At 41.5% G+C, this 21,677-nt stretch overlaps 2 protein-coding genes across 2 annotated transcripts in view; both read right to left on the bottom strand.

Annotated features, from left to right (window-relative positions):
• Window positions 1-3,187: 3,187 nt before the first annotated feature.
• LOC106927187 (globoside alpha-1,3-N-acetylgalactosaminyltransferase 1-like) lies at window positions 3,188-8,118 on the bottom strand. Its single transcript, XM_015002553.2, has 3 exons — window positions 7,139-8,118; window positions 5,281-5,343; window positions 3,188-4,963 (listed from the first exon to the last, which is right to left on the bottom strand). Exons 1-3 carry the CDS (start codon window positions 7,170-7,172, stop codon window positions 4,005-4,007), a joined length of 1,056 nt encoding a protein of 351 aa, XP_014858039.1. The 5' UTR covers window positions 7,173-8,118; the 3' UTR covers window positions 3,188-4,004.
• A 2,455-nt stretch (window positions 8,119-10,573) lies between these two features.
• Window positions 10,574-21,677, bottom strand: part of pcsk1 (proprotein convertase subtilisin/kexin type 1) — an 11,732-nt gene continuing 628 nt past the window's right edge. The window contains 13 exon segments of the mRNA XM_088005464.1: window positions 10,574-11,081; window positions 11,922-12,083; window positions 12,199-12,332; window positions 12,430-12,587; window positions 13,454-13,687; window positions 13,781-13,901; window positions 13,904-14,177; window positions 15,292-15,464; window positions 15,775-15,863; window positions 16,093-16,169; window positions 16,905-17,051; window positions 20,395-20,517; window positions 20,625-20,729. Coding sequence (XP_087861590.1) covers window positions 10,629-11,081; window positions 11,922-12,083; window positions 12,199-12,332; window positions 12,430-12,587; window positions 13,454-13,687; window positions 13,781-13,901; window positions 13,904-14,177; window positions 15,292-15,464; window positions 15,775-15,863; window positions 16,093-16,169; window positions 16,905-17,051; window positions 20,395-20,517; window positions 20,625-20,729 — 2,250 coding nt within the window. The 3' untranslated portion in view covers window positions 10,574-10,628.

Below are 21,677 nucleotides of genomic sequence, written 5' to 3'. Positions count from 1 at the left end.
TTAGCATGAGATTAAATTTATTCTGCTCTGTTTCTAGTTCGAAAGGACGACACAAGAAGGGACTATTTGGATGTCTCCTTTACATAAATCTGTCTAGGTTAAAGTAAACTATACCAAGAATTACCAACACTCACTAAAACCTTTTCATAACAGAGTCATTATCATCAGTGTAATCATTCAAAGAACTCTTAGCAAACCAATGTCATTAAAGTGCTTGAAGTAAAGAACAAAATATTATTTTTCAGCTTCATTCAGCACAATCTATGCGGAAAAGTTTTGAATGCATGAATACCTATTAGCAATTTTATTAATATTACAAAATTCAAGTGATATAACCAAAATAAATTAATTCAAACTGAAAAACAGACTTTATAAAAACTTTTTGTGGAATTTAATTAAATTTTTTTCTTGAGGAATAAATTAGGATACCCCACTTTTATTTCCCCGTAGAAACAGATAAAATCACACCACTGGGTCGCATCGGGCTCACGTGATGAAAACATCGTTATTCAGCATTTTGGAAGAGGTCCAGTGTGGTTAGACCTGAGACATTTACTTTATGTTTCAGAAACAACTTTTTGTTGTTGTTTTTCTTTACAAATGAGGAACATCCAGAACAGCTGCTGACATGTGTAGGTCTGGTCATCCAAGCAGGTCCAATCTGGAAGATGACCGCTTCCAGGAAGAAGCCTCTAAAAATCCTTAAATCAGACAAAGATCAGGAATTCTGGAGTTATGTTCTAGCAACAAATAAGTCTAGCATTGAATTATTTGGACATGTTTGGTCTAAACCAAGCATAGGATTTTGAGACTTCATACCAGTTGTGAAACATGGAGATGGAAAAATCTCATGAACCATCAAGTGGCAAGTATATAATATTTATAAGTGGTGTACAACACAATTTTACACTCTCTGGATCATTTTTCTGTCCCTTTTTTTTTTCTTACCATTTTTTCCACATTATATTCTCATTCAGTGCCACAATGATTGGCAGAAATTTTCACAAAAAATGTCCTCTCACCTACATGTGCCCAGTTTGCTGTTTCCTGCTCTGGGTTATGCTGATGTCAGTAATCTGTTATTTTACTACCAGTAAAACACATACAAAGGACTGAACCAATAAATCTTTAAACTCAGCAGGGAAGTTTGGCTAAACTGAACATATAGAGTTAAAGTATTCCAGTGAGTTAAATGTCAAAGTTATTTGTAACAGTAAAACTGTGCAAATTATAAAACATAAGTTAACAAGGAGATAAAATGAGTCATTCATCGCTTATGGAAAGAAACTAACCTTCATAAATCAATAAGAAAACCTTTTTTTTTTTTTTTTAAAAAAAAAAAGCTTTTTATATTTAGAAGTTTATAAGATGTTTCATTACTAGGACCTTCTGAGGTACGGCTCTGTTGTACTGGGTTTGTCTAATTATTCAGTCATAGATTGAAAACATGGTATGTATACAGAGTTGACAAAAATGACAATTATTCAGCAAAATTGATGGACAAACAAAAATATGCTTAATTTAGATACAATGTATTTAGAATACCACTCTACAGTTTTTTTTTTTAAATTTTACTTTAAAGTGAAATTTCTTTCAAAATTATACATACAAATTTTAAATGCTTCATTTGATGCACCTGTGAGGTACATCAGATAAATAATACCAGGGAGAAACAAAGCTACAGTGAAAGAAAATGATTTCTCTTTGACGAAAAGCCCCCATCTCCAAGATAAAACTTTGCTAAAGAAAATAATACAAGGTAACACTTTATTTGAAGGGGAGTGAATAAGACTGTCTTGACACTGTCATAAACATGACATAACACCTGTCATGAACATGAATAAGCCTTCATGAATATTTATGACTGTTGTCATAAACGTCATTCGGTAAATTATGACACTTTTAATACAAAGTTGACATTATTCAAAATGTCTTTGTTATGACAACTTGACATTAACCAAGAAATCATTACTGATATAAATTTGTTATAAAATTATTACTGATTGCACTTTAAAAATTAGGTAACTTTATGTTATTAAAGGTAAAGTTTAAACAGTAATTATTTCCTGGTTAATGTCAAGTTGTCATAACAAACATTTTGAATAATGTCAACTTTGTATTAAAAGTGTCATAATTTACCGAATGATGCTTTATGACAACAGTCATAAATATTCATGAAGGCTTATTCATGTTCATGACATGTGATATGTCATGTTTATGAAAGTGTCATGTCAGTCTTATTCAACCCCCTTCAAATAAAGTATTACCTAATACAATAATCTTCTCTGGATTAAAAATAGCATGACATTAAAAGGGCAGAAAAATATTCCAGTTTAATAACGATCACATTAATGAAAACCAGATGATAAAAAAATCAATGAAAGCACTACTTGCTATGTGAGAAATATAAAATTGACGTTGACCATCCAGAGAGCTTTTATTCATTGCTCTGTCAAATCCAAAAACTTTGGAAAAAAACGACTTTTCCATGTGAAGCTCAGAGCTGTTTGAAGTTCACCTCCGACTCCACTCCACGTGGCGATCTGGCCCTAAGGACAGATTCTGTTGGCAGTGAGAAGAAAACATCTGCTCCTGTTTAACCCACCCAATAAAAGAAAACACACACACTGCACACAAGACAGCGAGGTCTATGTGTGAACGTGGGAGCATGTTTGTGTTTGCGGGCGAGAGGGAGGGAGGAAGACAACAGCATACACAACCAAGTTAGTCAAGTACAGCTTTTATATGTGTATATAAAAACAGACGATATGCATAATATTCTGTACATGTTGCACAGATTCTTGTCAAAACCCCAAATTTTTTCCACGTGGAAAACATGGAAAAACAACTCCCAATTTGAGTCTATTTTCACCCACCTGGTCTTTAAAGACCTTGGGACAGCGGCTCTTTCAGTTAATGATTGGCCACTGCGGGGAAAGTGTGCACTTACTGTTGCCTCTTATCACTGCCGACCACAAAGCCACTGGAGCAGTATCTCTGAGGCTGACATTAATGGAGAGGACAGTGCTTTGTTTACAGAGACAGGTCAGCTTCTCTTTGTCTGCTGGGGGAAGAGAGAGTGTGCATGCAAAGGTGCAGGTTTGTGCAGCTAGCTTGTGCACGACTGCTTGCGCCATTTGTTATCTCACAAAACAGACCATAAAAAAAAAACAAAAAAAAACCAGAATCTTTTATGGAGATTTTATTAATATTTGCATTCTCATTACATTGATTTTTATCAGTTATCTTGTGAGACGCCACGTATTCCACCTTCATGAAAAGGCATGAGATACAGTGCCTTGCAAAAGTACTGATGTTTTCTTTTTTCGTCATTCACATTTTAGCTCAAATTACAACCACAAACGTAACGTAATTTAATTTCAGTATAAGTCCAGCTGTTTGGTGAAGACCTTGGTGATAAACCAGTGAGTAAATAGCATCACGAAGACCAAGGAAAACAAAAGACAGGTCAGTGATAAAGTTTAGGAGATTTCTAACTGATACGCCTGACAGCATCAATAGGAGAAGCAGCCGTGGAGACTGTGCAGATTAACAGCTTAGGCAGGAGTGTCTGTTGACAGGACAACTGTTAGTTATCTACTCCTTCGTGGAAGAGAGGCAAGACGAAGTCTTGAGTGCTGAAGTAATCCCATTTGCAGTTTGTCACCAACTGTGCCGGGAAAAGTTACCCGGAAAAGGGTGCAAAACACCACGTGTAATGGATAACTAACATTGGAGTGCAGCTTGGATCCACCACTGAAACATGGTGGAGGCAGAATTATGGTGTGGGGATGCTTTTCTTTATGAGAGAAAAGGTAGCTTGTCAAAGATGATGGATGATGGTTTAGATCAAACCTCTTCGCAATTCCCCCATGGGGATCAATAAAACACACTGGGGTTTGTTTTGATTTGAAAACTTGCAAAAGTCATGAATACTTTGCACACCACTGCGTACATAAATGAGTGTAATTGCAGAACTCTCTTGTCCTTCCTTTCTTAAAATTTCAGCACCTCTGTAGCTCTCTCTTCTCTATATCATAAGCCTCACACTGCCTTCCCAATGAGATCAGCCTCTTTTTAGGCACATGGGCGGTAAGGGGTGAATCCCACCAGCTGTACTCTGGCGAGAGTACACATGTGGGCCTGTGGTCGATCAGGTAGCGGTTTAAGTAGCTCTCCTCCAGGCCTTTGGCCATCACTTTGTTCGCCTCGTCCTGAAGTATAAGCAAAGAACACTCCCGAAGAAGCCTGCGCATTTGAGAAACCACCCCGCCATAAAACTCTGATGTGTAGTAGTAGTCTCCCTCGTCCTCCTCCACGCAAGCGGATGACTCTTCTTGGTCTTCGTAAGGGAAATTGTTTCGTGGCATTTCAAAGAACTCTGGGTGTAGCGTAGCCACCAGATCCCCAAGGATTTCTTCCCCCACTGGGCCCACAAACTCCTGGTCAACGTCAACGCAGAAGATGTAGTTGACCTCTTTGCCAATGGAGCCCCAGAGGGCTTCGGCGAACAGCACCATGCGACGGTAAGCCAACCTGTCCCAGCCAGGCAGCTCCGCAGCCGGAAGCACCTTCATCTGCCGTCCAGGGCCCAGCTCGACTGGAGGATCCAGAGTGCGGGGGTTGTCTGTAAGAATGTAATACGTGACCATCTGACCAGGGAGAAAGTGGTTTTCGGCTGAGTAGAGGAAATGACGGACAAACCGGGCGTAAGTTCCGACCACAAGGGCCAACAGGCCTACGCGAATTCCTCGTTCTGAGAGTTTCGCCCTGCGCCACACCGAATTGTGGCTGTCACCCCAAACCATAGGGGCTCCCCATGATGTCTCCTGTGGAGTTTTTGAGTCCACTGTCTTCATTGAAGACATGTCTTTCAGTATCATCCCATCCTTCATTCCCAACACCTGAGACAAAGGATGGGCTGACTCCAAACTGGCAGCAGCTTTACGTCCATTAAAGAAGTCTAGAGAGACAGAAAGTTATTTAAGAACAAAAACCATACTGTACTTGGATATGGAAAGTAATGACGCCTATTAATATTTAACTGATACCTAAAGTCAACACTGAGACAGATATGTTTAAAACTCTGCTGGAAATGTAGAAAAAAATACAGAAATTACCTTTATAAAAAAAAAAAAAAAAAGATCAGAAGCAACAGTTATAAATATTTGGTTGGCCCACAACTCATCTGAGGTCAAAGTAGGTCAGTTCGGCACATTTTTCTGTGTGCATGCATTGTCCTGATACAAAGTGATAGAACATATTGCTCTGCATACTTACATATGATAAGAGACAGTAGAAAACAGCACAGGAGGAGCTGTATTCTGTTCATTCTGACTGGGCCTGCATGACGACAAACACACAGTGAAACAGTGGCAACTTCTCCTCATCCACTCTAACGCAGTGATGTTTGTTTTTTCCCCATCCTTTTTGAGATTTCTTCCGTGTTTTGCTGTTTTCATGCAAGTTAAATGTTTCAGTTCAACCAACACTTTAAAAATGAAGACAAAGATAACCCGGGCAAACATAGAGACGCAGTTTTAATCTGCACAAGAATTTTACATCCCTGTGAAGAAACGTCGTTCCACTCCTCTTTGCAGGATTGGATTGATCCACTCACACTGAGGGGTTTTAAACATGAACAGCCTGTTTAAGGTCAAGCTACAGCATCTGAATTTATTTCAACGTCAGACTTGGATGAGGCCACTCCTAAAGGTACATTTATTTTGATCCATCCAGAGGTGGACTTGCTACCAAAGGACGGTTGAGTTTGAGACCACAAACTCATGGCCTGACCTTCTCCTTCAAGATTTTCTGTAGACTTTCTTTCTGATCTGTTCTTGAATTTCTTGAAATTGGGACAGAATGTTTTATTTTTTATTTTTAGATATTTTAGTCAACTTCAGGTTCTGGTTACAGGGTCGGTATTTTCCAGGCACATAGTGTCATCTCATAGCATAATCAAGTGACTATGTTACCTTCAGTTGCTATAGAAATCCTGAATTTATCAAACATAACTCAAAAACAATTTGACTTCACAATTTGACATCTTGAAATTGTCTTTAAGAAGCTCCTGCTCCTTCTGATGTTCCCCTTTCAACACGTCATCACAACAATGCTCCTCCATTATGCTGCCTGCAACCATTATTATGAGAGTTGGACTGCAGAGTAGTTAGTTTGATGAGCTCAGCAGGTGTTCAGTTCCACCATGTTTGATAATTGCTGCTGCTGCTGCTGCTAGTCTGTAGGAGTTGAGTGGGGTCGAGTTGATGCATGGCGGAGCTTTGTGGAAATAGGCGATGCTTGGAGAGAGCAAACGTTTAGGCATCCTGAATGGTTGCCATGGGAGATTAAATGATTTCTCAAACATGCATGAAAGAATCAAAGCAACACACCAGGTATGTTTTTGGTGAAGGAATAACATTAGAACATGATGTAAAGCTCAAGAAGTTGATTTTACACATTAAGTATTGTTTTTAATCCTATGTTAATCAGCTGTGGTTATGGATTAATAGGGAACTTCCCTTTCCACACCACCAGAGAAGCTGCTTCCCCCCCCCATTTAATTAATTAAAGCATTAAAAAAACTTTTTTCTTTTTTTTATTTCATAATGTGATTTTTGTCTGATACTCATATTTGTTTCATGCTCTAAAGTGCTTAAGTGTGGTCAAATAAAAGCATAAAAGAAATGAAATCTGTAAGGGGGCAACTAATTTATCACACTGCTGTTGTTTTGCTGTAGTTTGAAACCTAAAGTTTTTCTGCTGTGGTTGTCTGTTTTGAGTTGGAAGAAGTAAAACAAGACGATAAAGAATAACATTTAGATGAATAAAAGCCTGTAATCTGCAAGACCTCATGTGATACTTTAGGCAAAAAATAGAAAACAAATGAGGCAGTTAGATGTCAAACATCTTTGACGGCATGCGAGTCCCGTAGTTTTTTTTTTTTTTTTTTTCCATTTTACGTGACAAATTTCTGGAAATAGTTTGAATTTCAGCCCCATCTTTCTGAACAAAAGCAACTTTGACCCACATGCGACACACATACGCAGCTGCCAATGAGAAATGAATTAGGAGAACAACAACAAAAAATGACCAAAGAAAGAGGCTGCGCATTGCCGCTGGAGAGAGTACTGACCTGCAGGAGACTTGCAGAACGGGAAGAGTGCCATACTGCTATCGGTCGTTGGTTTAAACTCTCAAAACCTAATCTAATCTAACAGTGCAGGAAACTATTTTTGCCCATTGTGTGTATTTTTCTCTGGGTAGCTCAGCCAGCCTCTTCCTGAACGTTTGTCATTAAAACCACAGTGTTTGGCCACTGGTTTTCCAAAGATTCAGATTCTCTCTGCTCCTCATGGCTTTCAGATTATTTTCCTCTCTTCTTGCTTCACGTACTGAATTTTCCTTCCAGCAGCTCTCCCCCCACCCCACCCTCTCACATTCCTCTTAACATTTCTTTTCTTACTTTTTTTTTTTTTTTCTGCAGCTTTGTCTCTAGGAGCAAAATCCAGACAGCCAGATGTGTGGGGAGGAGTTGAGGGAAACAAAACCAGGGAAGTGCAACTGCTGAAAATGTACACACAATCAAGAAACAACAGAGATAAACAATTTAGCTTCCTTCCCACACTGGGGAGCAGAAGCTCAGAGTAGAGAGTCACTAAATGTCTGGGTTTTACTTGCTTTATTTACAGCTAAACTTACTACTGATGTTGGATTTGTTTTGTCCACAAGGTGGAGGTATTTAGTTGGAAATAGACACATGACTGCATGGAAAACATGAGAGGACAAATATTTCTTTGAGCAACATCAGGCATAGCAAATATGCTATTACCAGTTCACTGTAAAAGTATGGAGCTTGGTCTCTCTAGTCAGCCTTGTTGGGGTCTGTCTTTTGGAAAGGTGTCAGGTTTTCTTGTTCTGGCTTGTTCTGCAGAACTGAACCAAAACCAAACATGGACAAGCAGCATTCAGCTTCTTACGCACCACAAATCTGAAACTGAAGAAAACTGCAAAACAGCTGAAACACGAGTTCCTTTAAATCAAGGCTAAAAACCGCGGCTGGTTAGAGTCGCTTTTGGACAGTAAATGAAACATTGACCAACATATTACATGAGTATTGACGAAATGCAATGTAATGTTTTCTCGATTGGTTACTGTATGTTGTTTTATTTAATTTTATTGTTTTATTTTTGTGTTTCTGTGATGTAAAGCACTTTGAACTGCCTTGTTGCATAAACGTCGTATACAAATCAACTTGATTGATTTGTTGATTGATCTACACTTCCAAAAGCTGCACGAACAGTCAAAGAGATGAACCTGTTCTGATGTGAAATTTGGAAATTTTTCAAGAACAAAAGTTTGCATTTTGACGTCATGTTGTGTGGTCTAATCGAAGTGACTGGCCAGTGTTATAGTCAGAGGAAATGCTTGCTGTCGTGTGGTTGTTTTTGCTGCAGGAGGAAATGGTGCGCTGTACGTGCACAGAAAGTTTGTCAGCAGGGGCGAGCTGTGTGGGAACGAGGCTGCCATTCAAACTCGACTCAGTTACAGCATCTCTGTCAGGAAAAACGGGATGAAATTCAAGGAAGCTACTGTGAAAAACTTCTGTAAGGAAACTAAAAATGATGGACTCAAAAATAATGAAAAGACAGGAAAAAAAACAGGTAATTGCCACAATAGCAAATAATCATAACATAATAATAGGCACTTTGAATCGCCTTTTCACTCACAGAACCACACGAGGTTTTTACTGTGGTCACAGGTAATAGACCCTAAAAAAACAAAAACCTCTCTGCATCCCGACAAAATCACTTCAGACTCCAGGAGTCACTTTGCAGTTTATTCGATAAATTTCAATCTTTTTTTTTTTTTGTTTTGACACATCCATACAGAAATGGCAACATAACGTTAATTTGTGTAAACGACGTTTGACTGAAGAATCCGTCAACAGTTAAGAAAGCAGCACGGGCTGCTCTGAAGGGAAGGTAGGTTGGAGCGTGAAAAGCTTTTTTTTATCCAAATGGGTCACTTTGCTGAGGCGGCGACTCCGAGGCGGAGAGCAGAGACTCCCCACGACGGCTTCCAGAAGGATTCATGTCACAAACACTAAAGTCTAAATCCAGCAAAACTGATCAACATTAAATTAAATGTGCACAGCAGTAATCATAGCAGAAATTAAGGCGTTCAAACATGAATGTGCTTCGATGCTGCAGGATTCAGCCCCTAATCTACAGAAGTTTGGGCCAAGTGAAGTTTTTTTTCTTTTTTTTTTTTTGGTTCCGCTGGTACATATGCTGGAAAATGATTTTTTTTTTTCTTTCCTTTTGCGAAGCTTTTCGACAGCAACATTTTTGGCAGTGTTTGTAGTTATACGTATTTATAACTGTACAGACTTTGCAGCCACAGACTGTGTGACCTGAACCACAAAGAAATACATTTTTAAAAGGTTCTGGTGTCCTATTAAACTTATTTCACAGGTTTAAATCATCTATAGAAAAATAATTTCTTTAATGCAGCATTGCACTCATAAAAAAAATAAAAATAAATTGCTGGGGTATTTGCTTAGCTTTTTTGTGATTGTTTTAAATTAACCAAATTTTTTTTACTTATTTTTAAAATTTGTTTATCCTTAATGATCTGCAAGTTAAAACATTTTTATTTGCTTAATTATACAGCGAATAATTTTTCTGAATAACATATATTTCTCGTAATACTTGTAAGTGTATATAAAATAAAGCTATTATCGTGTTGCTTTGTTGACACCCTGAGAACAGATCGAAAGCCAACATTTTCAAAATAATCTAAAGAGATTATCAATTTGGTATTTTTCAAATTTGTTTCTGTAATTTTTCAGATTTATCCGACGTCCTTTCAGCTTTATAGAATAAACTTTTACTCAGAGGTAAAGAAAAAAGTTATTACAGCAGCTCAGAGCATCAGGAATAACTACATATAGACGGGGTTTGCTTAAAAGGGATTTTAAACCATATTACAATCATTGTTTCCGGATGACAATATAGAAATAGATACTACTGCAAAACTTATACTTTAACGGTGGCATGCTTGAGCAGGCAGTAAAGAGAAGAGAGCCAAGGCCACCGAAACGTCCTACATCCCTTTTGTTTTCTGGTTAAATGCATTTAGATGCCCCACATGAGGAGACACTCTACAGCACACAGGCTCCAAACAAGTCCGTATCGGAAATAAAGAGTTTACTGCTCTAAAGGACTGAATGAAAGAACAGATCTACAGACAGTTATGGATTAGAAGTAGATAATCAGAAATGCAGCATTTTGGGTAGTTTTCATCTCAACGTTTCCCATCTGTCTGCCTTCTTTCATTTCCTTGTCTTGTTCCTCCGCTCCCAACCCAACCCAACCCAACCCAACCCAACCCCTCTCCTCTCCTCTCCTCTCCTCTCCTCTCCTCTCCTCTCCTCTCCTCTCCTCTCCTCTCCTCTCCTCTCCTCTCCTCTCCTCTCCTCTCCTCTCCTCTCCTCTCCTCTCCTCTCCTCTCCTCTCCTCTCCTCTCCTCTCCTCTCCTCTCCTCTCCTCTCCTCTCCTCTCCTCTCCTCTCCTCTCCTCTCCTCTCCTCTCCCCCTGCGTCTCGCGCCTTCTCCCCGGTTTCTACTCGTCGTCCAGCATTTCGAACAGGGCCTGCAGCAGCCGGTCGTTTCTGTGCTTGTACGGCTTGATGCTGTAGAAGCTGTCGCTGTAGTCACTGTAGAGGCTGTCACCCGGGCCGCTAAACTTGTTGATCAAGTCCAGAGCCTGGTACAGCTTATGTGCTGGGAGTTTCGTAGGAAGAGGGAGAAAACCCCGGCTTTGCTGCTGCTTCCTCCGGGCAGAGAGGGGCCTCGCTGCGGCCTGGGGAAGCTGCGGCGCGGAGACCTGTTTGTTGAAAGCTGTCTGAAGGAGACGTAGCAGGGCCAGGGAAGGGGGCCGTGGGGAGCCGCCGCCTGAGGTGCTTTTGGGCTCCTTCTCTGAGACCGAAGGAGAGGGTTCTGCAGCCTCGGCGTTCTGACGGGGGTGGGGCTGCGTGGGCTCCTGTGTCACCAACAACACACAAAGAAGACACGGCTTTTGGTCATGACGCAGATTGTAAGAAAAAGAAAAAAAAAGATAGAGATAATCCTCAGGATGTGCGTGCGGATTGGGTTGTGTTTCATTTGGCTCTGGCAGAACTGATGTGAAAAAAAATTTGTCTCATCTTGAAGGATTGGACAGAGAAGCCGAGAAATGAGTCTTAATCTGAGACGGCACCAGGACCAGTGAGTTTTGAGCCCGCCGCCGAGTTTTGCATCTGATCTTTCTCGAATCCAGCCTTGAAAATACCCACGCTGCCATTTGTCAGGCTACACATACCAAAACCCTCTCTGTGTAAATGTATAAACAGACATTATTTACATAAATGTGATTTTACATATATCTCTACAAATTTTTGTCATTTTTGTCGTAGTTGAGTACTTCTGTGTAAAATTTAGAAGCTATTTTAACACAATTTGGAAAAAGGCTGCTACATGAAAAAAGGTGAAGAAAGTGAAGGTGGTGAATATTTTCCGGAAGGTTTTTAAAAGCCTTGAAGAAAATCTATAAGAGTAGGAATCCTAAGTGTACAGCACGAGCTAAGATTCACCAGTTTAGTTAAAGCAGTTTGAATGGAGCAGTCATTATACTGACCTAAATCTAACGAGGAATCTTGGAAATGAATGTTTTACATGCAGCTGCTCTCCAGCGAGTCTAACTGTGGCTGAATTTGCAAAGAAGATTGGGAGTAAAACAAAAACTCTCTGGACGTCCAAGACGTATTACTAAAGTCCTAACGCTGAAATTGCAGCAAAAAGTACTTCCACTCAAATCCCAATGAAAACGCCTCAGAGCTTTTGGCTGTGTGACGACGTACAAAAGCTCAAGGCTCACCTCCATCATGTCATCCATGTGCTCCACGCCACGCCGGTCGTTCTGAACGGCGTTGTAAGGAATGTAGACTCGAGGTTTCTTCATGTGTTCCGGCTTTTCCGATGTTCCGTGGAGTATCAGCTTCCAGTTCAAGATCCGCCCCTTGTTCTCCATTCGCCCCGACTGCATAAAGGAATGAGAGTGGCTTAAAAAGCAATAGGAGACACTCAATAAATCTACAAAACAAGCAATATTTATGTACTGATTTGTAAAATAAATAAATAAAAAAAAACCTCACAGTATCTGTGATCTTCAGTGTCCAAGTGCCAGCGGGGTTTTCTCCCCACGTGTGTACCGACATAAAGTCCCAGTTCTTGAAGCCGTTGGATGACGTGTCTCTTTCTCTCTCGGCCAGAAGCACAGTGGTTGTGCCTGAGGCGACACCCAAAGGAACGGACTGTTTACGACTACATCGGGGTTTATTGTTTTGCCACACACCCTCGTGTTCATATGCGTGCACGTCTCTGACCTGCGGGGGAGGTGAGCGTGATGTGCAGGTCTCCTCTCCGGGTGTATTCGATGCTGGCCTCCACCTGCACGTGCTCCAGGGAGCCGATGGCGTTCTCCTGGCCCTCGCAGGCTTTGGTGGGGATCTCTATGGTGATCTCTCCCGCCGCCTTCAGCTCCCTGCGGAACGCATTGGATTAGCTTCGACGTAAACAGCCCTTCGCCACAAACCCAAGGACGTCGCGTGGCTCCTGACTCAAGACATTTCTATTATTAAAGAAGGACAATTATTAAAAGCATACAGTATTATGTTTAAATTTGGAGGAGTAACAATCATCTTTTTACAGGCTTCTTTGTTATAGTAGTCTTGTATATATTTTCTTTATTTTTTATTTTTTTGCTTTGCATTGCCCACAAAGAAAATTCTGCTATTTTTCACCTAAATATTAAATTATAATAAATTTCTTTCAACTGGGAACTGTAAGGCTTTTTTTTTTTGCTATCTCAGACTTAATTGACTTTACCCAACATTTTCACAGACCTGCTCATCATCCTCTTGATCTTGCATAGCTCCACACTAGTCAGGATACCCACACTAATCAAGTCTTGACACCTGATCAGTGTACTTACTGTCCTAGTTGCACTCGTTGCATGCTGCCATGTTACGTGTTTAGCGGCAGTCACAAGTGCACACAATATGCGTCTGCAGATTTAGCAGCATTTGGTCATTCATTTGCAAAAAGCAACTAATCCCAGTCTCTCCCAGATATGAATGAAAGGATTTATGTGTTGGAGCTGGCAGGAAGCCAGGGGGGCCGTCCAGACCGCTAAGCAGAGCAGAGGAAACGGAGAGGCAAATCTTCGGGATTAAACAGCGGCAACGCAAGGTAATCAGAACATGTGTGTTGGGGATACTGAGACTGCTAACCCACCAGTAAACTGAAGAATCAACATAAAGTTTTTTTTTTTCTTCTTACTCTAGCTCCCTCCTGTGCTGGATCCATGCAGAAAAATATATCATCTCTGCCTCAAGATGTTCTCTGTACCTCGGCTGGAAAGAGTCGTCTCTGACGATGCACTGCTTCTTCTCCGGCACGTGCCTCCACACGGCTGGGTCTGCGAGGTCCACCAGCGCTTTGGCGTTGAGAAGGCCGAATCCGAAGCGGCTGTTCACCATCAGGCCTGCTCCGTTCCTCTTCCAGCCCGGGTTGTTGGCCAACGGATCGAACTCCGAGGTCCACACCACAATGTGCTGCAGGTCTCTCCACGTGAGATCCGGACTGAGGCAGCAAACACAAGCAGACCAGTGAGCGTTTTATTGGGACGTACAAAACAAAGCTTTGATTTGCTAAGTGACTTGCAGAGTCTCGTACTTTTGTTCCAGGGCGAGGGCAAAAATCCCAGCAGCCAGTGGGGCGGAAGCTGAGGTTCCAGTGTGAGTCTGAGTGCAGTCGTTGTGAAGATCGGCACTGGTCTGAAGGCCAAAAACAACAGCGAAGAAGGCTCGATGAAGAAAGTCCTGAGGTAGATGATCTCTCTCTCTCTCTCTGTACTTACAATCCTCTGGTCGGTGTAGTCTCCGCTGCTGTACGCCGTAGCCAGAGTGGAGGAGCACTTCTCGGCGTACCACGGGGACAGGCCCTGCTGGGAGGCGCTGCTGATTGAGATGGTGAAGATGCTGTCTGTGTAGCCGTCGCAGTCACAGTTATCGCCCTGGCGACCTCCGTTACCCGATGCCCAGACGAAGATGGAGCCTTTCCCATTGCGACCCTACACACAAGGCCAAACAGAGAGCGAAAGGAGAATACTGGGTTGTCGGAATCAGATATTCTCCTGCAGGTTAGAACCTAAAAATGATCCTAAACAATGCATTAAAACTGTTATTTTATATGAAAGTTTTTTTTTAAAAAAGGGACAGCTTAGGATGCAGTTTGATGGTTCTAAGAAAGAGTTCAATTAGCATCAGTGCCACGTTTACAGCTGATGACATTTTGTCATTAAAATCTTCACACTTAGCAGCTCACTGCATTGTTTCTATTGATCCTGTTAGAGATTTTTTGGTATTATCATTTTGTTATTACTTTAGTTCATATTCAGTCTAATGTTAATTAATAGTTAATCAACATTCAGTCTATAGATTATTCTGGAGGCCACATCTGCCTGTTTGTCTTCATGTGAAACAGTTAACTCTGTGTTTCCCAGACCTTAAATTATGTTTCCACAGGTGCCTCCTTATCAACCGGAATACTCCCTACCGTAGAAACTGCCTGTGTGCAGTAATATTTTGTCTCTGCTGTCTTCCTTACCTATCCTCCCTCTTTTTGCTTAATAATAAAAGACAAGTTGTAACCAAGGGTCTTTAGGACGCTCAGTGAACGGCTCGGAGGAGCAGTTTACTGAGTCTTCTCCTTTTGCAAAAGCTTGGTCATAAAATTCATATACGTTGTCTCTGGTTCTTTTATAAAGGTTCAAGAAAAATACCTATAAGATCCTGATCCATTTGACTCTCACCGCTGCTGCATGTAATTGCTCCTGTTAGCAAACCCCACGAGCTATATATGCCGCAGTTTGCAGAAGTATTCATACTCCCTGAATTTGTAACCGTTTTGACATGTTACATCGACAAATATCAGAGTGATTTGGGGAATTATTTGCACAAAGTAACGCCAAATTCTGAAGCAAAGATTTTTTTCAAAAAAAAAGAAAAAGAAAAAAAGTCTTACATGCATTTGTATTCATTACCCCTGAGTCAATTCTAGACCAAAACTTTGGTACTGTTACAGGTAAAAGTAATGATGTAGCAATGTCAAAAAATGTCAGCGGGTTTGAGGGTACATGTACACTTTTCTAGTACAAAATGGTATTTGTGTTACGTTTTCTGTACCTGCTGAATACCGTATTCAAATGCTTTCTGGGCCAGGCGGCCAGGACCCTCCACGGTCTTGCCGTCGTCGTTGGGCCCCCAGCTGGCGCTGTAGATGTCCACATGGTTGGGGTTGAACCCAATGGAGCTCGCCTCGATGGCGTCCGTCACAATCCCGTCCAGCATGCGAATTCCTGAGGGTAAATATTAAGAGAGAAATATTAAAGGTTCACACACTTTTTCGGCTGCAACATTATCTGAAGGAAAAACGACATAAAAGCAGCCATGTGGCGTGAAGGAAAAGGTTTGGACGATCAGGGTCAAGTTGAGAGTTCAGAGGAAGTCAAAGGTGAGACAAAATCTAAAATACTCGAGTTACGTCTTTAATTTCAAAACTGCCGCTTCTAAAAACAAAGAAAAACATGAGGCAAAACACACGCAGTGTTATGAGGTGGTGAAGCTGAATGGATATGTTCACATTTAGCCCAAATCAAAAGCTCTCACCTCCGACCTTGGAGTTGTACGCCACTCCGACGCCACATTTGTTGTTGTCAGCCTGCATTGCAATCTCCCCTGCACACCGAGTGCCATGCCTCAGAGGAAAAGAGTGAACCACAAATATCTTAATTTCCTCTAAGAAAGGTTCGATTTTTACCGAATAAATAAATAAATAAATAAATAAATAAATACCTAAATCAACTATATCTTCTGTAAATAGTCTCTTTATGGAAGATTTACCCAAATAAATAAGTAATAAAAAAAATCATAACAAATTTAACTTGTACAGCACATTTCGGTTCAGACTGGTTAATCTGGACTTACTTGTTTTCGTTGGTGGAGTCGTATCTGGGGAAAGGATCCGGATCATTGTCGTTGAAATCGTAGCTGGCTGCAGGATCCTTAAAAATAAATAAATAAATAAATAAAAGGGTACAGGGTGAATTTTTTCATACAAAGAAGAATCTGATGCAGAATATTATAATTCTGTAATTGTTTTGACAGACAGTTTTGTCACAGACTGACAGGCTGCCGCGGTCTTCCTCAACCTGCTCGTTTCCTGTTTGTCAGTCTTACAAAACAATGAAATAAAGAGCTTCACTGTCATCCTGTTGCCTCTGGTTCACAGTAACAGCTTCCATATCCAATGAAATCAGATGCCTGCGACTGTCATTTTACTGCTTATAAATTATGCAAACGAATGCTGACAATTTGCCCTGATTATTATGAATAAGCATCCTGTGTTTTTGATCTCTGGATTAATAGGCATTAGCCTAATTGCATTAGGAGCTGTTGTCATACATCATTCCTCATCTTTGCTCTCTGCTTTTCGTTGCTTTTCTTTTGCTGTGTGCACGGCTCCTGAATGCGCTGCTTTCATCACACCATTGATTGGAATATTTTTTTATGAAATAATTAAATAATAGAGCCAGAGAGGCCTCGCAGATGCAAAAAAAAAAAAAAAAAAAAACCCAAAGAAATGCGTTTTAAACTCAGCAGTTACGAATTCAAAAACCTCGAGGCCCCTGAGCTGACAGGCATCAGCGCGCTCATCAGCGAGGTGTCGCCGGCGCGCGTCGCCATGGCGACGGCAGGCCCAGACGACGGAGGCTGTCTCCATGGAAACGGTGTCTTACGTAGTTGGCATAGATGTCTGTGTGGTTCCACTCCAGCCCGTCGTCGAGGACGGTGATGACCACTCCCTTTCCCGTGATGCCCTTCTGCCAGACGGGGATCACGTGCAGGTCCAGCTTCGGCAGCGAGGACGACGACCGCGTGTCTTGCTGGATGTGGAGGACAGAAGAAAAAAAACAACAACAAAAAAAACTTAATAAATAATTATAATTAGAAAAAAAAAAAACCTTGTTATCTCTCGCTGACCGCTTCACCTGAACAAGACTTTTCAGGAATTATCTTAATGAGCGTCAGCTGAACTTCTCCTCCCTCCGCCCCGCCGAGTCCGCTGACCTTTATGGACATTCATCACTGGGCTTGTCGGGCTTTTTTCTTTGTAGGAGTTTGAATCCACTCCTGCTGCTGCACAACCACTCACAGGGAAGAGTGTGACTGGAAGGTCAAAATAATCGAGCCTTTTGTGTTTTTCAATGCAACACCTTCACGCTCAAAACTCACGCATGGATCAGTGGGGCAACGGGGGGAGGAGGGGCTCTGCTCATGTTTAGTGATTCCATGAATATAATCGAGGATGACTGAGAGATGGCGTTCCCTTTTTCCCGCTTTGAGAAGATTTGTGGTTCAGAGCTGGTAGAAGCTCAGACTAAAAAAAAAAAAAAAAAAAAAGATCTCTGCACTTTGTGCGTTGTGCAGCAGAACGCCTCCCCAGATATGAGTCATCCCTGCGATGCATCGGCCTCTGCGTTGATTCCCTGCTTTTTCTCTCCCCCTCCTCCTCTCACCTATCGCAGCTCTTTCACTCAGGACAAGAATCCGTTCCAGCTGTGGACGATTCGTTTTAAAGCAGACTGTATGACGTTAACAACAAATGCACAAAGAGATGCACTATTAACACAGACCGACGACCTCGCAGCCGTGCATGAGGGAGGAATTTCAGGCCACACATATGAGTCAGCCCCTAATTAGACTCATGCAGTCACCCACTCATAGCAGATAAAGACACTTCATCTCTCGCTCCCCGCTGCAGCTCTCCACCTCTGATCACAGAGCTCCACCCTGACTCCAGTATCGCTGTCACTGCGGTCTTTTATGACCTCTCAGTCTGTGTGTTATCTAATCATTTTCCTTCGTTATCCTTCCTCTGTAAGGAAACGCCTTATGCCACCATGTTAAAAACAGAGGGATGCCTCTGTTCAATCTACTGCCGGGGTTTTTGTTGTCGTTTTTCTTGCTTCCAGCCGTAACCCGGTCCTCCCGGTGACACAGACACGGCTTGATGTGGAAATACAAAAAGCGCCGATTTGAGGCCGATCCCATTAGTGTCATCATCCCTCGTCGGCAAAGCTGATTCATCTCAATTTGCCTTCTCGGTCGCCCCGAGCATGACTCATGTTCTGTTAGTGCAGGTGCAAAAAAGAGTCGAGGCCCAGAGAACGGATCTGTCTCTCAGACGTCCACACATCTAATGAAAAGAAGAGTCCAATTTGTGGAAAGAATTCGACGACGTTTAAGCCCCGAAAATGGCAAAAATAAGGATTTGCTCTCTTTGGTAACTGATCGGTCTCACCTGATTGACCTGTTAATCCAGGTCATGTGAGGTGATCCGGTCAATAACAGAGCACATCTGTTCCCTGTAGCTTAACAGCTGATGGTGAACACGCTCCTCCTCTGCCTCCGTTTGCCACTTTATTCCCAGAAAAGTAGCTCAGAGGATAAAATATTCATGGAAATTAATAACTTTAAGTTCTTTTTTCCAAGGCATTTTGCTTTACTTTAAAATGATTTGTTTTCAAAATGTTTTGTCATCAGAAAGACTTGGCTCAATAACAATCTTATACTGGACAATAAACTGTCCCAGTAATTACTGTGGTAAATGATAATATTGCTGTTGTTGAGATGATTTTCAAGTGACGTATTGATAATGGCATATTAATGCCCTCTCACTGACCAATAAACTTTCATTTTGTACAGAAGACTCAACACCGGAACAGGAAGATGTCTTCAGTTTCCAAAATAAAACGTAGCAACCAAAAACAATAAATGAAACAGGGAAAAAAAATGAAACCATAAATAAAATGGATTTGGACGCAGCTGCAAACAAAATAATCTTCAAAAAATATGAACCATCGGGACGGGAAATTATAAATCTAATTTTAATTTATCCTGCAATTCACTGATTAACTGCTTATTGTGTGGTTTAGATCAGTCCACCGACTTTACATGCAACTTTCAAATGCATCTCTGCTCTAACACACTCCAGTCAAACGGATGAAAAGCCTCCTTAGTAAGTGATCAAGTTTAGCGGACGCTTTGCATTGAGTCATGTGTGTTATTCAGGTACATTAGACCGAACACCACTGGTTAAGAACAGAACACGTTCATCTGTTGGAATGGCCCAGTCAAAGTCCAGATCTAAGTCCAATCGAGAATAAAACCTGAAAGCTGAAGTTCGCGGTCACTTCGTTCAGCCACACTAAGTTTCAAGAGGTGAACACAAACGCATGCAACACTTTTTCAAATGTTTGTATTTAAATATTTTAAAAAAATCAAGCGTGAACTTTGCACTTTGTGGGATTTTACGTGACAGATCAACGTGAAATAGTGCAGCACTTTGAAGCGGAAGGAAAAGGATAGTTTTCAAGACAAATAACTGACAATAAAGTGCTGTATGTTTTTGCACTTAAGCCTAATTTAACTGTTTACCCCAAATGAAATACAATAGAAAACAACTAGCTGTCATAAAAGAAATCATAAAAGCTCAGGGGTGAAAAGAAGGTGGGAATGTATGAGAAAGGAGGCTTTGATTGTAATCTTTTGTCTAACTACATGCCCTCAGACAGCTGAAACATCCCGTCGTGGTACAAATTAGGATTTAATGCGTTGTGCTCTGGCCTGCCCCATCCGACAGGATTACGGCCTCTCCAAACCCTCTCATCTTCACAAGGGACCGTGTGACCAATTAAGCAAATAGCTCTTTTGGCTGGAACTGCCTGACAGAATGCTTTGTTTTTTTTTGTCCCTCCATATTGTCATCTCATGTCCGTATGTGTGCATATGCAGCATATTCACTGTTTATTCTCTCCATCACGACACTTGGATTAATTCACACAAGCCAGCTGATGCTTTACGTGTGAAAAACGCAGAGGTGTTCCCATTAATCTCCACTCGAAAGGCTACGGGACAAAGCGGCGAGAGCGTGGATCCGTCCAGCTCTCGCAGGGCTTTAAAATGCATGCAGGTCTCCGAGGAGAGCAGACAATCTGCAGGCGAACCGACCCAAAGTACACAACATGTGACCAGGAAGTAAATGACCACTCACAACACTTTTCACGCTTGAGCCTCAATCACAAATGTGCAACATCCACACACCGATGCAGCTCAGAGGATGCTGGAGTTGAGCCACCGACTTTCAGACTAAAAGTCACCTCTGACATAAAACCGAACGTGCTCAACTGGGCCTTTCGAACGCCCTGAAAACAAACGACAACTCACCAGGTACCACTGCTGGTTCCACATGGGGTCGTCAAAAAGTTTGTCCACTGAGCAGTCCCTGCATTCCCTCAGGGCCGCCCGCTTGCTTCTGCGCTTCTCGTACTGCTGCTCTGCCCACAGCACCTGCGCCGACAAACGGAGAGGTTTGATTTCTCTGAGGTCTCTGAAGACGAGAGAGCTCCAGCGCGCCCGCGAGGGGCACAGAACGACCCCGAGACTTAAAAACCCACCCGGTCATCCTCCGAGAGCTGCCTGGTGATGTGCTCCGCGCTGCGTCTCATTCTGCGAGGGTGGCTGCCGTGTTTGAACAGGAAGAGGTTTTCCAGGGCCCCAATCTGCAGAGAGCGTCAGATGTTGGACAGATAAGCACGCTGCTCTACAGGAAGTAATAGAAAGTCAACCATTTGGTGATGCACTCTTATTTCTTAGCTCTTTATTTCGACTAATTATATTATATTTAATAATACATGATTGTAGATCAATTTGTAACAGGATAAGCAGTGGCTCCTTTACAGGTTTTCATTCAAATGAGGATAAAAATAATCCACACAGATCAGACCAGCAGCTTCAGGGACATTAAAGCTCGCATCGGCCAAACCGTTGACATATAAAGGCTCAGACCGATTTTAATCTTAACACATACTGCTTGAAATATAAAATCCTTGGAAATTAAACTGTCTACATATAACTTGAAAGACTGCTGAAGGAGACCAATCGATGCCCAGTGCAACAGGCTCCAAAGAGTTCAGACCTTTCCTTACTTCTTTCTTTCTGCTACACAAATTCCAAAGCATGATGCTGCCACTACCATGTCTGAAAGCTGGTCTAATCCGACTATCTTCTTCTGCTCCTCTGCTGTGTCTCTACATGACTGGTGGCAAACTGGAAATGTATAGTTGCAAATCAAAATCACTGAGGGAATGTCAGCAGATTTAGCACGGTTTTGTCATGTTTAGAATAAGTGATGGACATTTAAAATTTGTACCCTGTGGAGGACAGTTATATAAAGTAACAACTATTATGCATCCTGTGTTGTCCTCCTCCACTATGCCTCTTTAATGAAAAAAAAGTAATAATAATAATAATAATAATACAGAGTTTTGAGTCTCAGAGCTTGCTTTTAGGTAAAATAGTACAATTCAGAAATCTTTGACTGGTCCATTTTATTAAGATAAAATAAATAAATAAATAAAAAAAAATCCGGGCCCAGTTATTTTTTTTTTTGTCTCAGTGAAATGAGACATTTCATTTAAAAATAAACCCCCTACTTTTCTTGTTCTGGC

Source organism: Poecilia mexicana, unplaced genomic scaffold (assembly GCF_051168715.1).
Source record: "Poecilia mexicana isolate PSO_F unplaced genomic scaffold, ASM5116871v1 scaffold_5, whole genome shotgun sequence".
Lineage (NCBI taxonomy): Eukaryota > Metazoa > Chordata > Actinopteri > Cyprinodontiformes > Poeciliidae > Poecilia > Poecilia mexicana.
This window is presented reverse-complemented; position numbering and strand designations above follow the sequence as displayed.

Bases quoted from the DNA above. Each gene is read 5' to 3' on its own strand.
- LOC106927187 (XM_015002553.2), bottom strand. From the start codon at position 7,172: ATGGCACTCTTCCCGTTCTGCAAGTCTCCTGCAG. The intron at 5,344-7,138 runs GTCAGTACTCTC...GTCGTCATGCAG, and splicing joins GTTCTGCAAGTCTCCTGCAG to GCCCAGTCAGAATGAACAGA. The intron at 4,964-5,280 runs GTAAGTATGCAG...CTGTCTCTCTAG, and splicing joins TCTACTGTCTCTTATCATAT to ACTTCTTTAATGGACGTAAA.